The sequence below is a fragment of the Neodiprion pinetum genome, chromosome 1 (genome assembly GCF_021155775.2).
Source record: "Neodiprion pinetum isolate iyNeoPine1 chromosome 1, iyNeoPine1.2, whole genome shotgun sequence".
Taxonomy (NCBI): Eukaryota; Metazoa; Arthropoda; class Insecta; order Hymenoptera; family Diprionidae; genus Neodiprion; species Neodiprion pinetum.
Genome location: NC_060232.1, coordinates 38,426,569 through 38,451,232, shown reverse-complemented (window position 1 = coordinate 38,451,232; position 24,664 = coordinate 38,426,569). Strand labels below are relative to the sequence as shown.

At 38.9% G+C, this 24,664-nt stretch overlaps 1 protein-coding gene across 11 annotated transcripts in view; it reads left to right on the top strand.

The window, feature by feature from the left end:
* Positions 1-24,664, top strand: part of LOC124210652 (uncharacterized) — a 94,580-nt gene that overhangs the window by 45,185 nt on the left and 24,731 nt on the right. For 2 of the 11 annotated variants that reach the window (XM_069138079.1, XM_069138064.1), the window contains exon 4: positions 586-632. The exons of 2 other annotated variants lie outside the window; for them this stretch is intronic. Coding sequence is in view for 7 of the 9 variants with exons in the window: in XM_046608833.2 (XP_046464789.1) it covers positions 21,817-23,244 (1,428 nt within the window). In the remaining 2 variants the exon portion in view is untranslated. Of the gene's footprint in view, positions 1-585; positions 633-17,449; positions 17,830-18,140; positions 18,405-18,503; positions 20,128-21,800; positions 23,741-24,664 lie in introns of those variants that run through there. 7 more of the 11 variants (XM_069138061.1, XM_046608834.2, XM_046608833.2 and 4 more) reach the window with 6 other exon arrangements.

Below are 24,664 nucleotides of genomic sequence, written 5' to 3'. Positions count from 1 at the left end.
TATAATTTGATCGGAAATTACACTTCTGTCATTATCATTCTTGCTCGCGTTGTACATAACACTCGCCTATTTATATACATACATATATATATATATTTTTTTTTTATTACCGTTAATTCATTCATTCATTCATTCATTCGTTTGAAAGGTCGTTTATTCATTCTCTTTCATCGTCGACATAATCTGTAATATCCTGTACTACTTGCAACACGCATGTTTCCTTTTCTCATGTACTCATTACTCATTATATCAGCTTTCTGCACCGATCGTTGTACGTATAATGAAAGTAATAAGCGAATCCGGTTATTACACTAATTAATTATCCTTCTCTGGCTTTGCCATGCTTGGAATGTATACGTGATACAATGTCGTCTCGATTTTCTTTTGCAATGCCGCATGATTGATGGATATACGTTCATATTCGTTGATAAATGGAAAATTCTCATTTCCTTATCTTTCTCGTTGATATTTCACTGCTCAATTTTACAATTATAACACGCACTGCATCTCGCTTATTATTCTTATTTCACCTTCTTTTACCTTCTCCTTTTTCTGTTTCTAAATTCCGTTTTATTTTCGTTTTAGGTGAGTGCAGTGTTGAGACGATAAGTCTGTTCCCATCACTTATCAAGGTAAGAAAAATTTTATTTTCAATACATGTGTTGAACAACACGCGTTGTATGATTTTCTGGGGTCGATCAGGCAATAAGAACTGGGAAAACGTTTGGAGGAAAGCGGGACAAGTTGATGAAAAATGCTTAAATGGTTATAAATTAGAAAGTTCGTCTTACGTGTCAACAAACATAAATAAAAATAGACATCAGATGGAAATGATAAGATTATTAAAAAAATATTTTAAAAGATAAACAGTTATAAGCGACAGCAATCAATTCATTTGAATTCACAGTTGTCTCTCTCTCTAATCTCGATTCTATTAACTTGGATGCTATAAACACTTGATTCGTATAAAAATTGTTCGTCAAGAAAAATTTATCAATATCATTGTACAAACTTCGATTCCGCATCGAATCAAAAGTCGTATTCTTTACAGTGCCAATATATGAGTATTAAAAATTAACTTTCCCCGCTTTTCTCAAAACCCAGACATACAAATTTTCATATGAAAATAATATTTACGATATAAATACTTGGTAAAAAGCAGAAAAAAAGGTGGGTACAAAATTGCGCTCAGAATGTAGAAAAAAAAAAGAAAAAACAACTTCGATACGACTGATACGCAAAGAAAAAATCTGTTGGCCAAAATTTTGCATTACATAATTATTTTGATCGTTTAATACACATGTCGTATAATTGTATAATCTAACCGAGAAAAAACGAGAAGAAAAAAGAAATAACAACAAAAACCAACGACAAAAAAAAAAAAAAAAAAGGAAATGTATGGGTTGTACAGAGTTTAGATCGTATCTGTATATTTTCGATTATTCTCCCCGTCTTTTTTCGGGGTAAAAGTAACGTTTATCCGGGTAAATCCCGTGGGCGAAAAACCTTTACGCCCGATCTGGTTTGGCGTAGGTATCAAGACGTGGAAAAAATGTATGTATACATGTATTCCTGTATATTTTACGGTAAACCAAATGCGTGGAGGTGCGGATAATAATGCACGTGCAGGGAGCGAAAAGGGTGAGCCTCAGTGGTGGAATAAAAAAAAAAAGAAAAAAAATGTGAAGGGAGAATAAGAGAGGAAGAGAAAGAGAGAGAGAAAGGAAAGGGAGAAAAAGAGAGAGAAGGAGAGACGGGAGAATCCTTTGAATACCGCAATAGCCGGGGGGGTTGAGGAGGATTATCGACGCAAAGGTCGCCTCCCACCCTTCCACCCTCGCTTTCACCGTGGCATAGAAATGTTGAAAAGGAGAGAGCCATCCGGGTTCGCCGATGCAAGGAGCCCGGACAATTCGTTGATCCTTTTAAGGGTTCCAACGTCTGTACACATCCATCCATAAATGCGGCAGCGGACCGAAAGGGATGCAATACATATTATTCAAAATCACGAAAATCTTGCCTGGAATTCTTTCCGCGACATAGGTGTATATAATTCCATACATGGTTTCTCTCTCCCTCATACATATGTGTGTGTGTGTGTGTAGAGGGACCATTCAAACGCCTAGATGCATATCTTACCGTCACCGTAGGGTTTGCACCGGTTTTCCCTTTTTCCTTTACTTTTCCCTTTTGCTCTCCTGTTTTTCAACCCGCACAAAGATGGGCGCAGAGACGAATCGACCCTCGGACCTCCGATGAGGTTTTCGAAAAGGGTCAAGGATCCACAATGCGAAGAATCTTTCTCTATCTCTATCTCTCTCGCTCGCTCTCTCTTTTTCTCGCTATTTTTCATTCGTTGCATTTACACACATGCACTTTACGCATCTACGCCTAAGCCTGCTACGCGGATAAATGTAGGTATGCACGTGTAAACCTGCAGTGTTCGCGAAAATTGAACCGACCGAAAAGAAAAAAGAAAAAAAAAAAAGAAAGAAAAAATCACCGTATAAATGAATCGTTGAACTTGAAACGCCGGTTGTTACGACGAAAGGACGCATTCAATCCCGACGAATACACGGAGAAAAAGTTTCCACTTTTTCTTGGCCAAGGGTTGCGATGGTTGAAAAAGAAAAAAAAAAAAAAAAAAAAAAAAAAAAGGTTGAGAAAAGACGGACATAATATTTGCTGGTTTTGTTTTTTTTTTTCTTTTTTTTTTTTTTTTAACCCTAGGTGGAATGTACATACATTATACGTGAAACTCGCAGTTACGGATTTTCAATCTACTTCATACACTAATTTTGCAAGGTATATAAATTGCGCACTTGCGCTGTACGCTTATAATAAATAAGTTAATTTACCGCGATTATCTTGATCTTTTACAACTTAATAAACGTTATTTCGTTTCAATCGGAATCTATAAATCTTAGCACGAGGCGAAGAAATTTTATCATTAGAGTTTATAAAAAGTAGTAAATAATTTCTTTCAATCAATAACAGTGTAATATAGATTTTACAAAATTATTTCGTACAACTTTCACGCTTATATAAGTTATACAATCAATTTATTTCGCATTATATTGTATAAGATAATTTCAAACAACTATCAACACTCTCTTTAATTAACTGATGAAATTGCGGAAATCACTTTTTACACAGCACAGAAGTAATGAGATAATTAATAAATTATCTTCAATTTTATTCTTCGCTAGTAACAATTTTTTCTAACTTGAATAAAACTTTCAAGTTATTTCCTACGCATAAAATCAAAGAATCATTATAATTACCGACTGTTTGAAAAATAATTGGGATTTCGATCGATAGATCTTATCGGCTTGAGATAACAATCGGCCCACCTGCGTGAATTAATATGCACTTGACGTGGAGTATAAAACGCACGTGCATCGGTCTGATTCGTTTTGTGATCGGATTTTGGCCCCCGAACGATGAGGGATCCTTTCTCAACCCTTTCACAGGTGAATTTCACCGCTAAATCCGGTATATTTCATTGTGTGAACCTTCCGCTAACCCCTTTTAACCCTTCTTTCAAAACCACCTTCAGCAGACGGAAAGGGGTTGCCGGCCTGCCGTTCAATGGGTCATCGGATCGAGAAACGGGCAAAAGCGCCGCACGATTGTAATCGTATATTCACTCGCAATTAGCGGAATAATCGTCGGAGACGTTCAATGCAAACGGAACGTTCTTATTGCGTTATTGCATTGAAGTGGCCGCAGTTAAGCGCCGATTTAGTTTCAGCCCTTGTTCGAATGCCGCTACTACTTCCGGATCCAATTATCAAACACACCCGGCACTATTCATTGGCTATTAATTCCTTGATCCTTGTTTTGGTCAAGTATCAATTTATCCGCCTTCGTTGCGGGTTTTTTTTTTTTTTTTTCTATGTTTTTTTTACTTCGTACACGAAAGGAGAGAAAAAGTATGAAATTTTTTACCCTCTACGATTTGATACAACGAATTTTATGACGCTGAGAAAAACGCTGAACGATGTCAGAATTTTGTTGACGTATTAAATAGTGGGTGGAGAATTTAAAAAATTCATGATGTACGAAAGATTTGAGTGTATGTTAAAGAAAGCCGGAGGAAAAACAAATAAATCGATTACGAGGTAGGTATAAAGGTGGATTTTGGTTTTGGTAAATTAAATGAATGTTTTTTTTTATACACTTTGTTATCATGAATTTAGCGGTGTTGAAAAAAAAAAATTTTAGAATACGGTTAGAATTGTTTATCATATGATGTCCTCGTATAGTAAATAATTACACAAAAAAGACTGATTTTATATACGTTGTGCGTTTTTTTTTTTTGTCTTCGACAGGTTGTTCGACAATGCGGAAAACCCTTGGAAAATACGTTTACTCGTATTTCGGCAAGGCAAATTAGATGGTGATTTTCGTTTCGGTTCCCTGGTTGATTTTGACGTTGTCGTGCATGTCTCGAATCATCCAAGTCCACGCATGTAAAATTCAAAAAAGGGTATAACAGCCCCATTTTGCATGTAATTCTGAACAAAGCAAATCCAACATATTTTCATTAAACGAAAAAATAAAGAAATGGCACGATATCTGCGAAATCGCGATAGTAAATTCGTAGATCTCGTGACATTTCTTTTATGTCTGCGTCAAACGAAAGTTTATCGGAGTGTTTTTGATCGGGATTGTTGAGATATTTTGGTGCCCTAGCTTTGTCACAGTTTGTTTGCAACTTTAAATAAACTTCGTCACTCTGTACGAATATTAAAATATGAAAAAATATAATTTTCGGCCAGAATCACCGAATATTGATAGTATTTTTTTGCCATTTTACATCGGCCATGTTGGATTTAGAAATGATCGAATTCCGACTTCAGATACGCGATTAACGATCTAAAAAAAGAAAAAAAAAAAAAAAAAACCCCCCGAGTAACAAAATTCAAAAATTCAGGTCAAAATGTCGATTGGAGAAATGTGCGACTGTAAAAGTGTTAAATTCGATAACTTCAGACGAAAATATCGTTTTTCGCAATTTCATTCAGCCTGCCGCCGCCTTTTACATTCCGGACAACTCATCTTACCGCTTCAGGGCGTTTCGGTGCAGGTTCAAACCTGCATCGTGGACCGGCAGATGCATCCTGAGAGAGAATGCAGGTCGAGTTGTTTTCCGTACCGAACTGCAGGCGCGGAAATCCGACAAGTTTAAGCTTGCGCTTGTCGCAGGTCCTTTACGTCATAGGCGAAGAAATCAGGACACAAAAGGCCAAAAAAGGGATACGGGAATTGCACAACCAGAACCGATTTTCCAAGTCTTGCGACGCAGACGAATGCATCCTGAGGACACGTGTTCTCGACTTGCAGAAACTTGTCGAGATACCTGCAGTCCAGCACAATCGGCAGCTGGAAACGTTTCTTTGCTGTGAAAGATTTTACCGAGCTACACAATGGAATATTTTTTCCTTTTCTGTTTTTTTCTTTTCTTTTTTTTTTTTTTTTTTTCTTTACGTTTTTTCGTCGAGTCAAATCGAACTGTTGTATATATATGTATATTTATTGCAACAAGGATGCGAGAATATTTTTCAGATCGGAATTCTTTGATCGCTTGCTTTGAGAAAGAGTAGGAAAAAAAAAAATAAAATAAAATAAACAAACAAACAAACAAACAAACTTTACCGGACTTGAAGAAATCATTGTTCGACAATTACTTATTTAATCAATCGTGGAGAATATATTCTTCGGATTATAATCCGAAAAAAAAAAAAAAAAAAAAAAAGAAAACGTTTTGTAATTGATTTTATGTACTATTTATCATCGGATTAAAGTATTTTGTAAAATTAATCAAACTGTTATCAAATTGAAGAACGAAGATTATTCACGTGCTGTATATTATTTACTTTAAGTACCTGAGAGTATAATGAAGAATTTTTTTTTTTTTTTCACGGTCAAGTTTTCTTTTCCTCCAGGCATAATACTAATCACTAATTGCATTAAATTAAGAGAATCGCTGTGTGTGAAAAATATTTTTCACAGTGTATATAAATTGAATGAAAAACATTTCTTACAGTAGTGAAGTATTATTATTGTTCCGGTAATTGCATAATGACCACGTTGCAATTTTTATCGCTGTTCAGTTACGGATAATCCAAACCAGTCTTTATACACGCAACACCGATAATACAGTATTGTTAAAAATTTCTCTCAGTGTAAAGACACGAACTGAGCTCTTAGCGACTTCTTCGACAAGTTTGTACAATACAACGTGCATTCTGTTATTATTCACCTGTTTGCGTATCTTTTGTCGTTGAATTTAGCGATCGGATAAAGGGAATAAGGGAATCGGATTGATAAAGTGAGATCAGTGTAAATTTGCGGATCAATCGAGAACTCGATAAACATCGAATATCAAATATTGATCGAGCGGATGTTGCTGTAGCGTGTTTAAAAACCGGGGTTAAAAAATCGTCGGGCTCGACGCCGATTTTCAGTCTGGCTCGAGCCAGTCTTCGACCCTTCTCGTCTCGGTCTTTACGCCCGTCCGCATCCAAATGCGGAATTTCGGGGAGAAGCAGGATCCTAAGTAAACAGCAGACGAGATCTTTGCCGATATTTCCCGTCTCTCGATGCAGTGAGCAGCTAAGCAAACATCGCGGCTAGGCGATGCGCTTTGAAAAATGAAACGAAACGAAGGACAGGAAGGAGGAAAAATTCCAAGGAATCGGGAGGGGTTCGCTTTTCCTTCTACCTTTGTATCGCCTCGAAAAGGATTACGCTCATAAATGATATACGAACGTTTTCTCGCTGTGAAAGCCTGCGGCGTAATATATCGGTGACCGGTAGCTGCGTCTTGGTTACCGATTTGTATCGCAGGATTAGCACTGCCGTGTCATCGCTGTATCCTGTCGGTAAAACCTCTCAAAATATCGTATATCGCTCAGTCAGTCAGAACTGAGACGCGTTTTCTCTTTGTTTTATAGTAAAAGAATGACAAAAAATAATCAGTTTTCATTTAAATCGATTATTTTATCACGATTAATCGAACGACTCGATTATTTTGTCTCGCAATCATTTTTTTTTGTTTGTTTTTTTACTCCCATGAACGATGCGATACAACGTCAATTTACCTGATTAATGTATCAATTATCATCATTTTCTTACTTACGAAGTATTTATTTGATATAATAAGTGTTGGATAAATGAATATTTTCAACTGACGCGACTTGAAAAATGTTTTAGAATGAAACTGTAAATCGTCAAAAAACTTTTCCGCTATTAAGACTACGTACTAAAATGTACAAAATATTTGTTTCAAATGCACCGTTTAAAAAAAAAAAAAAAACGAAATAATCGATCATTGGTCCGATTTTGGTCGACATATAATCTTCAGTATTTCAGAAAATGTGGAAACTTGTCATCATATGACTAGTGAAGATTTTGGAAAAACTTTTGTAAACAGATTTACATACATTTCTGTTGCGAAACAGCGATTCTAACATCAAGATATTCAAGATAACTCAATGTTTATAATCGAATATCTCTCGATCGGTTCGAAAACTTCTACCTCGGTACTTTTTTTTTTATAGATCGTGAAAGTTCCCATAAGAATCTGTATTCAGATAATTTTATAAGTCAAGTCGTTTGCGAGGAAAAAAAATCAAAAAATCTTGCGATTTTTTTTTTCACGTGTCATTTAAATGGAATGTGGATAAAATAAAATACGCACCTCCAAATATCGATGTTAAGAGCTCATGCTTGGCTGAGATATTCTTTTTGAAGAATATTTTTATCGGCACACCCTAATATATATTTTCATATATGCGTATACGTATCATCAATGATGTAATAAATAAATGTTTTCCAATTTCGCCCCTTCGAAATTCTTTTATTTTTTTGTAAATTCTTCCTCACGACGCCGAGAAAGATTTTACGGCAACGAAACGCCCGCTTTGATCTTTGTAGGTGCGTACGTACCTCCTTGAATTTCAAAGACTCTCACCCGAATCTTGCAAAGCAGTTGCAGAATGGCCCATTTACCGTCCACCGTAATACACAATAATACAACAATAATAATAATTGTGGGGGCGCAGGGAAATAATTTACAATGAACGAGCCCCGCGGCAATTGTAGCATCGGGATCAACAATTGAGCCTAAGTATGCGTGCATGTGCATAACACACGAAAAGATTGCTCGGCACAGAGAGAGAGAGAGAGAGAGCCAGAGAGAGAGAGAGAGAGAGGGAGAGGGAGAGGGAGAGGGAGAGGGAGAGGGAGAGGGAGAGAGAGAGAGAGAGAGAGAGAGAGCCGGTCTTGAATCCTCTCCTCGTTTCTTTCACCTCTCTTTTTATTTCCCCCCATTCTTATCCTTGTTATTATTCTCTGCTTCGTCTTATCCTTTTTCTTATTCTTATTCCTTTTCTTCTTCTTCTTCTTCTTCTTCTTCTTCTTCTTCTTCTTCTTCTTCTTCTTCTTCTTCTTCTTCATCTTCTTCCAATCGTTCCTCAGCCTCCGTACGGCTCTTTGACGGTTTCGGGAGTTGTGGGCGGAGCGGTAAACCCATAGAACCGACGAATGGCTTCGGCTTCAGGGGACCCAGGGACCGGGCCCAAAGGAGAATTGATACACGTGCACGACGGGATGAGTCAGAGCCCTTCGGAGGGCCGAGATTACTCCTGGCAGACCGAGGATCGGCCCTTCAGGGCCGCGCCTGAAAATCACCGACGATTCTAAGGCCCAGAAGTTCGGATACCTCATTTTAACAAGTACACTGAGAGAAATTTTTAGTTCCAGTTACCGCGCAGTCCTTAAGTATTAATAATAACAAACAGTTTTTTCAACGATAACTGTTTTACTGAATTTCTCTAGTTACTGTAACAAATGAAATTTTTCTCAGTGTACATCGTTATCTTTCACTCTTTGTGCGAAATTACGATACGAAACCGATAAACAATTTTCAAATAGTTGATATTCATTTTACATTAATTGTTTCAACCATATTGTGTCAGCAATATTTTCTTTTCACTTTAATTTATACAGCAATTTTTTCATGAAATTTAAAACTCGGTTAATATGTGTTGTAGAATAGATTCAATTGGAAAATACTACTAGCACAATAGTTGCAATAATTTTTTCCCTCCGCAATGTATACACGTAACGTTTACGTTACGACTGTGATAAGCTTTTGGCAACTGCTCATGAAGATACCTAGTTACGGTCGAAAGGTTGAATTCGTACTTGAAGTCAAGTTTTTACTTTGCGAATCGAACCACTTGAAATTACTTCAAGTTTTTCTAATTTATTCAACAATCTTGAAGTTGGTTGTGCATGTTGTTTTTACTGAATTTTTACAATTCTTAAGAATTTGTAAAGCTAGTACCGTGATTTTATCTCGACATAATTTTTGGGTAATTTCATTACGAGATCACCTCACGTTCAGAATTCGGCAAACTTTTATACTTTCAAAAGACTCCACTAACACACATTTTTTTTTTTTTTAATCATCACATCGTCATCGTTGATTATTAAATTTTCCAAGCTTGCACCGCGATAATGTGGAAAAAAAAATCTATTTCAGTGATTTTGTGAAAAATCGTTTCCTCAACCAAAATACATAAAACATCGTGGTGTGAAATCGAACGATATCTGCTAAACGTATAACCACATATGAGCGATTTTTATTATGTAAATTTTACATTTACGGGACAATCGTTGTCGCTTTCGAATATATCGATTAGACGAATGCGACTGTGTCGTAAGTTGCAACTAAAAAAAAATTAGTACCAAGCCGTCGAAATGTTCTATAAACGTGAGTGCAGATTAACGTTGATGGGAAATTCGGCCAAAGTAGAATATTCCCATAAATTCCGGTTCGTACCGCAACTTCGAATTAGCGGATATTGTTTTTCTATTCTACACGCGGCCCTGGACCCCCTCATCTATCTCACCTATCGTAGCCTCTACCTAGGGGTGAGGATCTCCCAGGGATCCCTAAGAGACCTGCAGCGATGCCTGTTTTCTTTTGTTTTCCGTCCCCCCCCGCCCCCCCCCCCCCCCCCTGCAGCCCTCGATGTCCATTAGAACACGTGCAACCAGCCGACTACCTACGACGACTGCGTCGCGGCAAGTGCCCCGTCAACGCCCATCAACGCCGTAGGATCTGAACGTACGAGAGGAGAAAAGAAGAGAGGAGAGTGAAAAAAAAAAAAAAAAAAAAAAAAACAGGGAAAGGGAAGGAAACAAACGTAGAGAAAAAACTGGCAGTAGGAGATAAAAAAAATTTAAATCACCTCTCGGTCTATTTGGGGGATCGGCTCGAAATAATCGGAGCTTGCAACTTGCGCACACTTGCATGGGGGGGGGGGGGGGGGGGGGGGGGGGGATTCGTGGGCTTGCGGGCGCGTGAAGACCACCTGATCATTTATTGATGCGTCAGAAAAATGCTTAATTTTTTTTTTTTTCTTACCGTTTCTTTTTTCAAACACTTTTACACTTTTTTTCTCGAACATATGTTATGTAAACTGCGAAGTAATCGATTTGGCAGAAATGGGAAAGGTTTGTAATTGAACAGATTCAAGCTTGTTCACAATTGGTATAAAATGAGATCCTATTTTTTTTTTTTTTTTTTTTTTTTTTTTTTTGTTGTGAGCGTAGTTATTCATTTGGTCCACGAATATTTGAATACTGATTCTGCCCTGCTTAGGTTATATCAGGATTAACAAGGAGATACATTTTTAGTGTGGTGACTGTAGAGACTGTGGAATGTTTTCATTTTTTATCATTATCGAAAAATTCAATTTTGCGACCCCGATCAGAAAATCTATAATATACGTGATAATTTTTTTTTCTCACCATCACTCGTGCTACGTTTTTTTTTTTTGTATTTTTTACACCTTCGTGATTATTCACTTAAATTGACGATGGCGCAACAATAAACTGATGAAAAGGCCATCGTTTAATTATGAAAAAAACGTCTAGTCATCCGAATAAACATGTTCAGTGTTAAAATGACTAAAAAATTCGATACTGACAACTATAATCACACTAACTATCCAATTGTGCCACATATTTCTTACAGATTTAATGATATTTAAACCGTTATTGTAACGAACATCCATTTAAATAAAATTATCTAGCATTTAATTATATTACAAATTACATTTTTCTTGGTGAAATAAGCTTTTCGGTATTTTAACACAATGAATTCTCACCGGATGGGCATTCAATAGAAACCGGTTAAATTTATCTATGGAAAAAAAGAACAACCGTACACACTTTTCTTGTCATACTCAAATCAATGATAATAATTACTTGAAACAAAGAACGAAATTTGTGAATTTTTCCATATGGGCTATTCCGCGTCAACCGGATCAGTCATCTGTCAGATATTTTTTTAATTTGGCATGTGGATTGTGTAGGGGGAGTTAGATTTTTGTGCCAAAGCGCGAATCTCATAATGCAAAATTCGATTTTTTATTAACAATAACGAATCAGACTCCCATTTTTTTCAAAAATTCATAACTTCGGTAAAAAATTAGGTACAATATTTTTTTTTTTTTTTCAAATTACGCGGAAAGCTCCATAGAATTAAAAAAAAAAAATACGAAATGGTAAAAAAAAGTTGTTATCAATTGTTTATTTAACAATTAATTTTTCAAAGATTTTTAAAACAGTGACTGAGACGACCAAAAAATTTTTTTAAAATTCTGACATGTTCCTTGAACTGTACTACAACCTGTGAATTAATTCCAGAGGGGTGTTCTTCTTCGTTTTCGAGTAAAAAATCATTAAAGGTGTCGATGCGCATGAAATTGCGGCGCGCCGAGTCTCTACGTTATTTTAGAGTCATTTTCACGATGTAGGACATGATTTGAGAATCTGAAAATAATACTGTACCTTCACAAGGCCTGCTCAAAGCGATAAGTGAAGTTTCAAGAATGTGTTTTTCACACTTTTTTTATTACAGAGATTCAAAATCTGTTGTGACGCATTATGATTCACGCATGAATTACGGACACAGGTCAAGGGTTGTTCCAGGACATGGAATACCTGCACCTGTGCATGCGTCACCTAAATCCTTCATTATCCAGGTAATCCGGGTCACCGCCTCGATTCCACGAAGGGGTCATTTGGTCATTCTATTCTTTAATCAGTTGAAGACACGTCACCAAATGTCAAATAATAGAATTCAGGCAAATAGATTCGCTAAAATCAGGTACACTGAATTGCACCTGCATTATGTTAGCCCCATAAACAATCGATAACAACTTTTTTCTTACCATTTCGTATTTTTTTTTTAAATTCTATGGAGCTTTCCGCGTAATTTGAAAAAAAAAAAAATATTGTATCTAATTTTTTGCCGAAGTTATGAATTCTTGAAAAAAATGGGAGTCTGATTCGTTATTGTTAATAAAAAATCGAATTTTGCATTATGAGATTCGCGCTTTGGCATAAAAATCTAACTCCCCCTACACAATCCACATGCCAAATTAAAAAAATATCTGACAGATGACTGATCCGGTTGACGCGGAATAGCCCATATGCACAGGCGTTTTCGATTCTTGAGTGTTTTCTTTTGTTGTGTTAGTGCGAGCGCGTGTTTGATATTTGAAAATAAAGAGGCCGTGAAAAATTCTTAACTAATAGCTGGAATAGAACGTTCGGCGGTAATGGCTGTGAATTTTGTCGGAACCGCAATATTTAACAGATCCGATTCGTGTGTGGTATGTTGAATTTCTTTCATCCGTATAATTTGACTTAACTTCCATTTTCTCTCACACCGCAATTGATATTTAATTAAACCGAGTCGGTCGGTCTATCACTCACGCGTTACGTCCGGCTAAATATTTTCATACACAGATGGTGTAATGATGCAAGCCGCGAGCTCTGCTCACCGCAAAAACTTAAATCTATGAAAAGATCGCGTGCGTATGTCTCTTCTTTTCAACCTCTTATCTATATATACGTATACACGATCATTAATTTCTATCTACGTTTCTTTTCACGTAATATATATATTTTTTTTCCATCAATCTCTTGCTTATCGTTAAGAATTGGTATCGTTTCTCAACAGCGTCGTGAAGGAAGAAGAAAAAAAAAAAAAAATAAAAAAACCGTGACAAAAAACTATTCGATGCTATTATAAAGCGATTTTCTAAGCATCTCTGCCGAAAAATTGGTTTCATTTTCCATTCTTTCGCGTTTTTTTTTTTTTTTTTTTTAACCCCTAAAACTTCTTCTCCATTTATTTGATCGTTTTCACGTCGCTTTTGAGTTTCCTGTCATTTCGGTTTTAGAAAAAAACGTGTCGTCAGCTTTTCAGCAGCAGGTTTACTCGGCTGAATTACCGGAATTTTTGTTTCACTTATTTTTTTTTTTTTCTTTGTTTCTTTCTCCGGGTCTTCCAGATTGCCGCTAACGGGTGAAAACTGAATTTCGAATTTCTTACCGGCTCTGCTTTTTCTTCTATACTTTTTAACGACGAAATCTTTAGTCTGTAAATTTGTACGAAGGAAGCAGGCTCGTTTATTTAGTCACCGCACATCAAGTCAGACTGCACGAGTCTAAATTCGTGTCCAAAATCGTACGTCTCATTTACCTGGCCCATCTTACAGACGAGACGCTTTTGGGTGGGCCATTTCACGCAGCGATGATCGGGCGCATCTGATCCTATAATTGCATTCCACTTCTTGCAGGGAACCTGAAGGATAATCTTTGCCCTTTGGGATTACAAAGTTCTTGCGAAATATCGATCAATCTGTTATTTATTCGCCAGTCGGATATCCTTGACGCGAATGTTGATATTATGCTGATTCGGACATGGCTAGACACTCTAATAATCCTGTCTTTCAGCTTTTTTCCACAAAACTATCGAGCTATTTATTTCCTGGTATAATATTATCGACATTCATAGTACCGCACTAATCACAGGCATAAGTCTAGTAGTTCGTAGAATACAGTGATAAAACAAATCTCGGAATGAATTCTGACCGCGGCTATTAGGAGCAGAGTAATTTCGCAGAAATTTAGTAGTCGTCTGATTTTTTCTTTTACTTTCAAATCAGACGGTGTCCTTCGTCGATATGGTTGTATTTCGGAAAAATATTTTCACCTGCAATTTATCGATATCAAATAAGCAAATTTGAATCGATCGACGTCGATCAGAATCTTTTTTACGAGAAAAATGACACCTGTGATCAATGTAGAAAAATTGCTGAAAAACCTTTTCAAATTAAGTGAGTAATTTAATGTGTAAAAATCTTTAGAAGACGCGAAGTTCTTTTCTTCTGCACAACGAGGCCGAATTGCTGTCACCAAAAAAAGCTTCAGTACTGCAGGAGGCGTTACGAATAATGGCAAAAACGTACAAAGGTTTTTTCGCGGCGCGATCTGTCGTCACGGAATATTAGGCCCAGTTTTAGAAAGTTTTCAAAGAGCGGGCCGCTCGAAAAGCTTGCGTTTTGGAATCGACGCGTTGGTCGACTTCGCGCTATAATGGCAGAGCTCCGTAATAATGGGCAGTCGACTTTGGGTCCTCTTCGTGATCCGGAGGCATTGAGAGGCCACCCAGTTAAGCGGCGTAACGGTGGACTCTAATCGGCGTGACCGTCTGTCTTTGGAAATCGAGGTACCTTTATCGAATCTCGAACACCTTTTGGCCGCTAAAAATGCGAGATGCCAGCCTGCGCGAGCAAACGCGACACTTTCCTCTCTCGCATCGCCGTTATTCATCCTTCGTCTAGTCTCGTCTCGTTTCGTTTCGTAGAAAGGGAAAAGGAGACGGATCGAATCGACGACTAGATCGAAATTGCTAACGGCATTTGCCCAAATTACCGCGAAAATATCTGTGGCCAAACGGAAAATCTTGCCGTGGAGAATTAGTTCGATCCAGAACGAAGTCCGAGTAATTTTTACCCACTTTTAGGCGCTACGAATTCATCGTCTGGCCGCGATTACTTACTTCGGATGATCGATTCTTCCAGTTATCGATTCGTCGCGACCCTCTTGCCGCATTTCAATTCCCAATAAATGTCCATCAGATTCGACTATCCCGTGTCGATCTCAATTATCTTCTACTTTCGATGACGTCAAATCGTCGTTTGAACACTGTTTCGAACTTTTCTTTGCTTCGAAATTTTAAATGTCGTTTCAAACGATGAACACAATCCGGAACCGAAGTTCTTCAAGTATTAAAAATCTCCTCACTTACTTACCGCGTGCGTCTTTTTTTTTTCACTTATATAATAAAAATTGGGGTTTTTTTTGTGCAACTGGGGCTCAGGAACGCTTCGTTGGATTTCGCCAACGGTGCGTGAGTTTTGCATCATACATTATTCCTTGCGAAATAGTTTCTTTCGAGCTTTGAATCGAATGGTTGTGTAAAACGCTGAAGTTCAAAGAGCGTGATAATTTCACCTTACAGAAGACGACCCAACCAGAGTTTCGATTTCGAATGGCCAAAGAAAAGTTTTCAAATAATTCGAAACGATTATCTTCCGGACGCTGAAACCTTGCGGGCTGTTTGGTTCGTTATTATTTTGTAAACATGTTCACCTTCCTCGTTATAGTTCATGCATTACAGTTTCACAAGCCATGGGTTATGGGGAAATATCAAACGAGCCAGATAATTCATGAAATATATGATCAACCGACTCTTCGATGTAACCGACATTCGTTACATTCTGTTCGGAGAGTTGGGTGATAATAATGATGGGTCATTGACATGGGATACACGAATTAGCGATTTATAAACTAGAGTGAAGAAACGGCATGGTGATAGTGGGAGGATAACTGATGATCTGAGAAGACGATAAAATATACTGTTACCCGCAACCCCTGGCTCGACATTCACATGCTAAGGCTGGCTCAAATAATACCGCGAACGGACCTACGCGGGTAAAAATTACACGCATTTTTATGCAAAACGCGAACAGCTCATACACAACGCTTATAGCTTATTCGCTGTGAGCCTCGCTCGTGCCGCCACCTAGCGGTTTCAAAAGCTAAACAGCCGGCGTGTTGATTTACATTAGAGACATACTGATAAATATCGAAATCAGCAAAATATTATCAAATAAGTGATATTTCCATTGTAACAGTGCAGTGAAAAGTTGGAAATAATAACGAGTTGAAACTCGAGTAGTATGTAGCAATATAATATTAATAAATACACAATGAAAACCACTACCTTTTACGAATAAAGGTTTTTATTATTCTACTTGATAGTTGTTGTTTTATTAGAAAAAATTGGTCGCTGTAAATTTACTAATACGCAGATAACATGAATAATATTATCGATGCAAAAGAACAAATTTTCTGGAATTTTATACAAAATTTGATATGTTTTAAGTCGTTGCATAATTCTTTCTACATGAATTCGAACTCTTGCGATGTTGTAAGTCAGATCTGTTTCTTCTTTCGAAAATTCTGATTTTTTTTCCAAAAATGGTGGCATAATAAAAAATACTCGTTTACCACTTGCATCAATGATAGATCTGATTTCAGGAAAACCTTTATCTGCTAAAACCACATCACCATCTTCCAATGAATCTACCAAATTCGATTCAATAGTTAATTGGGAATCACCTTTTCTACCGCCAGCAATTTTCGATTTGAAACAGATGAACCCAGATGGTGTGATTCCAATCAGTACTTTTGTTGTAAAACCTTTCTTATAATGAGAGTAACAGTAAATACGGTCGTCAACACTTGACGGAACATCTATCTTGAATTCAGTGCAGTCTATGATAACCCGAGTATTAGAGTACTGAGGTTTAAAACATTCCGGCATAGTTTTCTGTACGGCAGCTCTACTTGGCCAAAAAACTAAATTTGCAGTTGACGAACTCAAATATTGTAAAGTTGAAAAGAATATCTTGGAGATAGTTGACCGATGTAAACCAAAGAAAATTGCTATGGCTGAAAATGTGAGGCCAGTTTTTATTTTCACTAAAAAAATTAAAAGCCTCTGTTTTCTTGTTATTGTAGATCTTTCCGATGGGTTTTCAGTTTTAGATAATAAAAAATTAAAGTTCTGGAAGTTCACTCCAGCAATATCTAATAAATCTTCATCGGTCTTAATAGATGGAAAACCACAGAAACTACGCTGTTTCCTATTTTGAACTATTTTATGTGATGCAGTTGGAAACTTGTAAAATATACAATTACTAGTTTTACCGTTATTTATGCAGTTAACAGCACAACAAGTGTAATTCCACAAACCGTCTATTGTTTCTCATACAAAATGCTATCACAACACACGCTGGCTCAACTCACTACTCGCCACCCCGCGCGCTGCGATCGTTTCGCAGCTCCCCTCCAAGCGGCGGCTCACAGCGAATCACAACGCTTACGTCTGCGCAGCCGCCTTGCGCATGCCCCCACCTATGCCGGTCGGCCCCCTCTCCATGGTCCGCGCTCGGCTATAAGTCAAGGGCTGCCAGACCGATAAGACACATTCCGGCGACGCACGAGCACCGAACAACACCAGTCTTTTTTTCAGAACTCTTTCAGAACCAACCTTTCGTCAGAAATTCTCGCTTTCTTCACATCTTCGCTATCCGTATCCCTTATCCCCTTCTATCTCTCCCACACCGTATTTCTATCCCTCTTCCATCCATCCACCTTCCTTTCCTTTCATAAACCCGTCTCTCTTCTCTTCTTCGTTCCTTCCCTATCCTTCCCTTTCTCTTCCTTTACGTCGTTGCCCTTCCGGCAGCAATCGGTTTTTTCCTCCTTTCTTTCCTCTTCTTTTCTAGTTTCTCCCCTTTCAAGTGTACAACAATACTTCATCGGAATAATCGATACGAACCTTATCGCGAGAGACAAGCAAGACAACCGAGGCTCATTAACGTAAGGATAATATACATATAAATAATATACATATAATTTTCACGATGTATACAATGTACGTGCCATGTATTCAGCTGGGTTATTTTGAGACACAATACTGGCAAGCGTTAGGATTCGAGACAGAGACGGACATGTGAAAATTGTGTGCGAATGTAAGTACGTGTGTAGGAACGATTCCTAATAGTGAGTGGATTTAGACTGTGTCGAGTGCGAGACGATACTTTGAGACTTGAACTGTCGCGTTCGCTAATTTACCAAACATATTGCATTCCTCTGAAGAAAATTCGCACTCTCATTTCAATGATAAACTGTGGCTTAATCGTTGCATTTTCACTTAATTACGGTTACTGGGTGCTGAATTGACGGAGGAAAGCGCTGCTGGCAATTTGCCATGCGGCAGCTGCCACACTCCGAGACTTGGATTAGTCGGTCTGGCACCGTTTGAAGTATAGCTCGATGACTCACGAAGTCCGTGGACTCGGCTAACTGGTCATAGCGCTAATTGCTCGCAGGCCATTAAGTCCGAGCGTGTGAGCTCAGCGTTTAGAAATCACCGGATATCAGCTAAGCCGCAAGTGGGCGTATTTTAATAATTCTTGAACGAGTTACAGCTAAGAGCCAAAACACAGAGACCTGACGTAAATAACAGACAGTAAAATTTGTCTTTTTTGCAGAATCGTTATTCGTCGAGATGCCTAAGTTGCGACAGCCGGCCACATTGCAGAAAATGGCGCTCGACGCCATCTTTCAATACGTCGTTCTCTGGTGCAATCGAACCAGCGTCGAAGGATCCCTGGACGAGCTGACTCACGGCATTTCGGTCATGAAAAAGAACGTGATCTGTCGCTTACCCTGGTTTATGGTGGCGGACTTCGCTGCAAGATTTATGGACTTCTTGAGTAGGTTTTACTGCGCTTTCAACTCGCTGATCTACATAGAAGCCACTCTGGAACTGTTCATGGACATGGAAATAGTGGGACTGCAGTTCAGAGGACCGATGGTGGACTTTCTAGACCCCCGAAATGGTTGGCGTCTACGGAGACTGGTGGAACTGGACCTAGACTACGTCTCACACTCGATTTCTATGAATCTGCACAACTTCTACCTAAACGATCTGACGAGTTTCATGTTTGCAAGGAGATGCACCGACCTTGACCTCAGCGTGATCGGCCGGAACTGCCCCAAACTGCAAGTGATCAGAGTTTCGAAATCGCGGCGTGTCACGGACAAAGGGCTTGCCAGCCTCAGCCAGTGCTCTGACCTTCGATTCATCGACGTTCATAAGTGCTCGGTAACGCACAGCGGCTTAAATCGCATGCTGTCGGTGCACAAGAAACTGGAAAAGATCACCGACGTTGCTTTTGATACCATGTGCCATTTGGACTTGTCAGTGTGCCCCTCGATCAACCATTTCGCTACCGATGATAGAGTCTCAGCTAAGCACCTTCGTAAAATTGTCACCAAGTTTCCTAATATCACCTATTTGTACATGCATGGCAAAATCACGGAAAATCTGTACATTCTCCAGAACCTCAACAAACTTACCGGGCTTGATCTCAAATTCTCGTTGAAACAGTTTGACAATGAGGTCAGAATGTTGTGGACCAATATTATGGGACTCTTGCGGTTCATTGGGGCGAATCTGACTACTCTAAAACTTGGTTCATGTGACACCACGAATAGTGGTGTAGGAATTGTGATGGGGCAAGACAAGATCGATTACATATTCAATACATGTCCCAATTTAGAATGCTTCAAATTTGTTCACAACGCAAAGCTTATCGTCATTCCATCTTTTGCAAAGTTGAAAGTACTGACACCGCAATGCTCCTTTAATTATGACGATTATCCTCTGGAAATATTATGTATTCCGACGATAAAGTTTAACAAGTTGCCGAACCTTGAGATTCTCTCGCTTTACCATTATGATGTTAGTTGTAAGACTGTCCGATCGATAATGCTGGATAATGACAAGTTTCCAAAATTGTCCGTCATCAAAGATGTCCGCCTGAGGTACGAATGTTTGGAAGAACTTCGACGGATTGCTAGAATGAAAAATTTAAAATTTGAGATTATAAACGGATATTAAGAACGTCGGCGTGTCCATTTCCGTAGATTAATGATTATTTATTGCTATGAAATGTTCCTGTAAAATAAAACGTATTTTATCAATCTAAGTATTAATTATCGTTGATGTTATCGATTAATATTTAACAAATTTTTTATTTCTTTGCTTTTTCGAATATTTCAATTTAGTTGACGTTATTCCGAAATTCAAAGTTAAATTATCGACTGATCTGTGTTCACTCTAAAATACATATTTTCTAAGTTTTATATTTAATTAAATGTGATAAATAAATTTTAAAATGAAAGATCGTTAGTTTTTCACGCAAATCTCCCTGTAATATACATTCTGTGTAATCATTCAATCCTCTTACGTGTCCAGTTTCGTTCACTCCAATTTCAAGAAAAAGAAGTAATGGGAGAAACACACCATGAGAAACTAGGTAAGTCTACACAGATAATTATGTAAACTCACGATGTCCTGTAACGTGGCATTTCAGGTGTCCATGACAAACGGCTCCCCGAATGTCAATGCCGAAAGCTGGGAAAGCGACGTCTTCATCAGCCAACGAACGTTCCGCGACAATGACATCGATAATTGCGATACACCAGAATTCAAGAATTTCGGGATCAAAGCGCCAATAAAAACCGAGCAATGTCGCGAATATTAGCACACATGATTCGAATTCTCAACTTCGCGTAGCGGAGTTCAAGATTTGTTTACTTGGGAGATTGTAGAGCGAGAAGCTAAAAATTTGAATCCATATCTTGGAATAGAGAAATGTTGGGAGACAATCGTCCGATGAGAAAAATACGGAAGCAGATATCTGACAACGGTTTAGGCAGCTTTTTGGTGTGGCTGCGAAGCGGTATGCGACAATTTAATTTCCTGGCATGGAATTTCGAGTCAATAGCGTATCGGCGTGCCAAAGAACGGTCAACCATTCCTGAGTTCAAATATCGAAGCGTGCTTCAATCAATCCTCATTACAGAAAATTGTAGAGTCGAGTCACGGATGCAGGTTGAATCAATTTCTTGGTATCTCGTCTACTTGGGCTTTGAATCGCTTCGTTACATTTCTCCCTCGATGCGTGAATTTTGTACAATTTATTATATTTTGCTAAATACTTTCTTCCGTATCTTGATCCGAAAGGTTGTGTAAAATCGCGTAGTTCAAAGAGAATGGTAGTCTCACCTTATCTAACTCGATCTAACCAGAGTCTCGATATTGAACGGCAAAAGAAAAGTCCTGACATAATCCGAAATGATTACCATCTTGATGTCGAAACGCTGCAGGCTGTTTGGTTCGTTCATGTGTCGTTAACTTATGAATAATAGTAATAAGCCTGATCTTCCGCCGTCCCCAATTCCATGCATTATAGTTTCATAAGCCATAGGTTACGGGGACAATGGAAGTAAGCAAAGATCAATCATGAAATACATAATCAACCACCTCGTTGTGATTTGATTTACTCATCATTCGTTAGATTTTATTCCTCTAAAGATGGTTCACGATATCGTTTCGGTGATAAACTGCGGCTTCAGCGTCGGAGTGTCAATTAATTACGGCAACTGGACACCGAATTGACCAAGGAAATCGCTACTAGCTATTTGCCATGCTGTAGCTGCCAAACTCCGAGACTTGCACTAACCCATGTGGAATCGTTTGAAGGCTATCTCGATCACTCGCGAGTTCCACGGAGTTCCATAGTGTTCCACTCTATCAGAGCGCTAATTGTCCGTAGGCCAGTATGTCGTATGACTGCAATCACGGCTTTTAGAGTCTACCGGATATCCGGTACGCCGCAAGTGCGCGTACTCTATCAATCACTGAGAGAATCGCCTCGAAGAATCGAAACACAGAGACAAGATGGGAATAACAGAGGGTGAAATTTGTGTGCTTACAGAGTCGCATACGCGGAGATGCCCAAGGTACGACAGCCGGCCGTGTTACAAAAAATGGCGCTTGACGTCATCTTTGAATACGTCGTCCTCTGCTGCGACCGAACCAGTATCGAAGGCTCCCTGGACGAGCTGAATCAGGTCATTTCGGCCATCAAACTGGACGTGATCAGTTGCATACCGTGGTTCTCGGTGGCAGACTTCTCGGCCCGGTTTCTGGAGCGGTTTTACTCAGATTCCCGGCCAGCGTCGCATCTAAAAGCCGCCCTGGAAGTCGTCATGGACACAGAGATAGTGGGACTGCAGTGCAGAGGGCCGATCCTGGCCTACCTGGACCCCCAAGATGGTTCGCGCCTAAGGAGACTGGCGGAACTGGACCTGGATTACATCCTACACTCTCTTCCCATAAACCTGCACAACTTCTACCTGAACGATCTGACGAGTTTTGTGTTCGCCGAGAGATGCACTAACCTTGACCTGAGCGTGGTTGGTCGGAACTGCCCCAAGCTGCAAATTGTCAGAGTTCCGGAGTCGCGGCATGTCACGGACGAAGGGCTTTCCAACCTCAGCCAGTGCTCTGACCTTCGATTCATCGACGTTTACAGGTGCTCGGTAACGCACAGCGGTATAAACCGCATGCTTGCGGTGCACAAGAAACTGGACAGGATCTCCAACGTTTCCGCAGAGACCTTGTTCCACTTGGACTCGTCGGTGTGCCCTTCGATCAGCCACTTCAGTTCCATACCTGACACCCCAATCTCTTCTGCAAACCTTCGTAAAATCGTCACCAAGTTTCCCAATATCACCTATTTACACGTGCATGGCGTTTTCACGGAAGAGTTCTCCATACTCAATCCCCTCAACAAACTTACCGGACTTGACTTCACATTCTCGTCGGATATGTATTACGATGAGATCGAAATTGCGTGGGTCAATATCAAGGAATTCTTGCTGTTCGTTGGGGCGAATCTGACTACCTTGAAGCTCGCTTGTTGGGAGCAGGGATTTCTATGGCGACAGGAAGACGTCGATTTTATATTCGATTCATGTCCCAACTTGGAATGTTTGAAGTTCGATCACGGGGACGGGCTTGTCGTCATTCCGTCCTTCCAGAAGTTGAAAGTATTGATACCGCATATTGCCATTGAGTTCGAGTCCATTGAACTATTGCGCGACCCGATGATAGAGTTCGACAAATTGCCGAGCCTAGAGACTCTCTCGCTTCACAATTATGACGTCAGTTTTCAGACAATCCAATCGATAATGCTGGATAATGACAGGTTTCCAAAATTGTCCGTTATCGAAACGATCTGCATGAAGGACGAAGACTTGGAAGAAATTCGTCGGATTGCTAGAATGAAGAATTTAGATTTTGAGATTAAAAATGACCCGTGCTCTAACTGGTACAATAATTACCGTTTCAACACTTCGTCGCCTCCGTCACCATAAATAAATAATTATTTATCGTCATAGAATTTCCCCGCAAACTAAATTGCATTTTGTTAATCTGAAGCGACTTCGTTGACCTTCTAGATTATTTTACAACAAATTTCCAATTCGTCTTATCTGTTTTACTGCTTGAACTTACAAGGGGAAGCCGCAACATGTTAATAACGGATTTCGATGGGTCTCAGGTATATTGACGGGAGACCCTTCCCGAGTGACCAGGCTATTGGAATTTTGCCCGACGACGCTTAGTTTCGGAGAAAATTTTTGGGAGACCCGCTTAGGCAGCCCCCTTCAATATACCTGCGACCCATCAAAATCCGTTATTAACATTTGTTAGTATAAGTTATTCTGAGTTATTCAGAGTCGCGCTATCGAGTGATCTGCATTTATTCTACACACACGCATTTCTCCATCTCTTTGTTTGGTTCAATGTTGTCGATAAATTTTAAAAAATAAACGTACGTAGTTTTTCACGCAAATTCCGCGATAATGTACACTTCCTATGTAGTCATTATATCCTCCCACCTGTTCAGTTTCCCTCGCTTCAATGTTTCTGAGAATAAGTCATAAAAGAAACGCCTTGCAAAACCAGGTAAGTCCGTGCAAACAATTCTGTAAGCTTGTGACCCGCTGCTGTAACGTGACATTTTAGGTGACCGTTACAAACGGCTCCCCGAACCCTGGACGGAAACATAACAGTATGGAATCTGGGATGATAATTAAGTTAAGAATTTAGAAAAAGAGCCCCAGAACAAGGGTCACACATTCAAAACTATTCCGAGAAGAAACACCGTACAGCCTGTATCGAATAAGATTCATGACAGAGTTTTTGTTTACGTTACTTTCAAAGTCAACAACAAACGAGATAATGCAATAATTAAGTTCCCCCTTCCCCACCCTTCGGGCTTAAGTCAAGAAAAATTAATCCTACAGAAAAAATGGTAAGGATCAAAGTTGCAGAGAATAACATTTCTCTTAAGCCTAGTCGTTACCATTTTTACTCTCTAGTTGAAAATAAACGAGTGATTTAATAATTAAGAAAATTCACGCTTAAATTCGATATGACAACTGAAGGACGAGGGGTGGATTTCCGGAAAATCTGGATTTAAACTACCAATGAACTCCCCTCCACCCCCCTCCCCCTCTCCCGATGATTCATGTAAGAAAATTGCCGTTCCAAGTTAATGGATTGAAAATTCTAAAGTGACTGGGCTACATTTCTTCAAGATGAAAGTATGTTTTAACCCTAGAACGCTACTACCGGGTGCACGTTAGAATAGTGGGCTTATCAAAAAAGATATTTATTTTAAGAAATGAATGATGAAAATTAGTGAAAAAATAAAATTCGTATCATAGTAAAAATATGATGTATTTTTATTGTTGTAACAGAATATTCTCAAGATTTGCATTATAAAATACT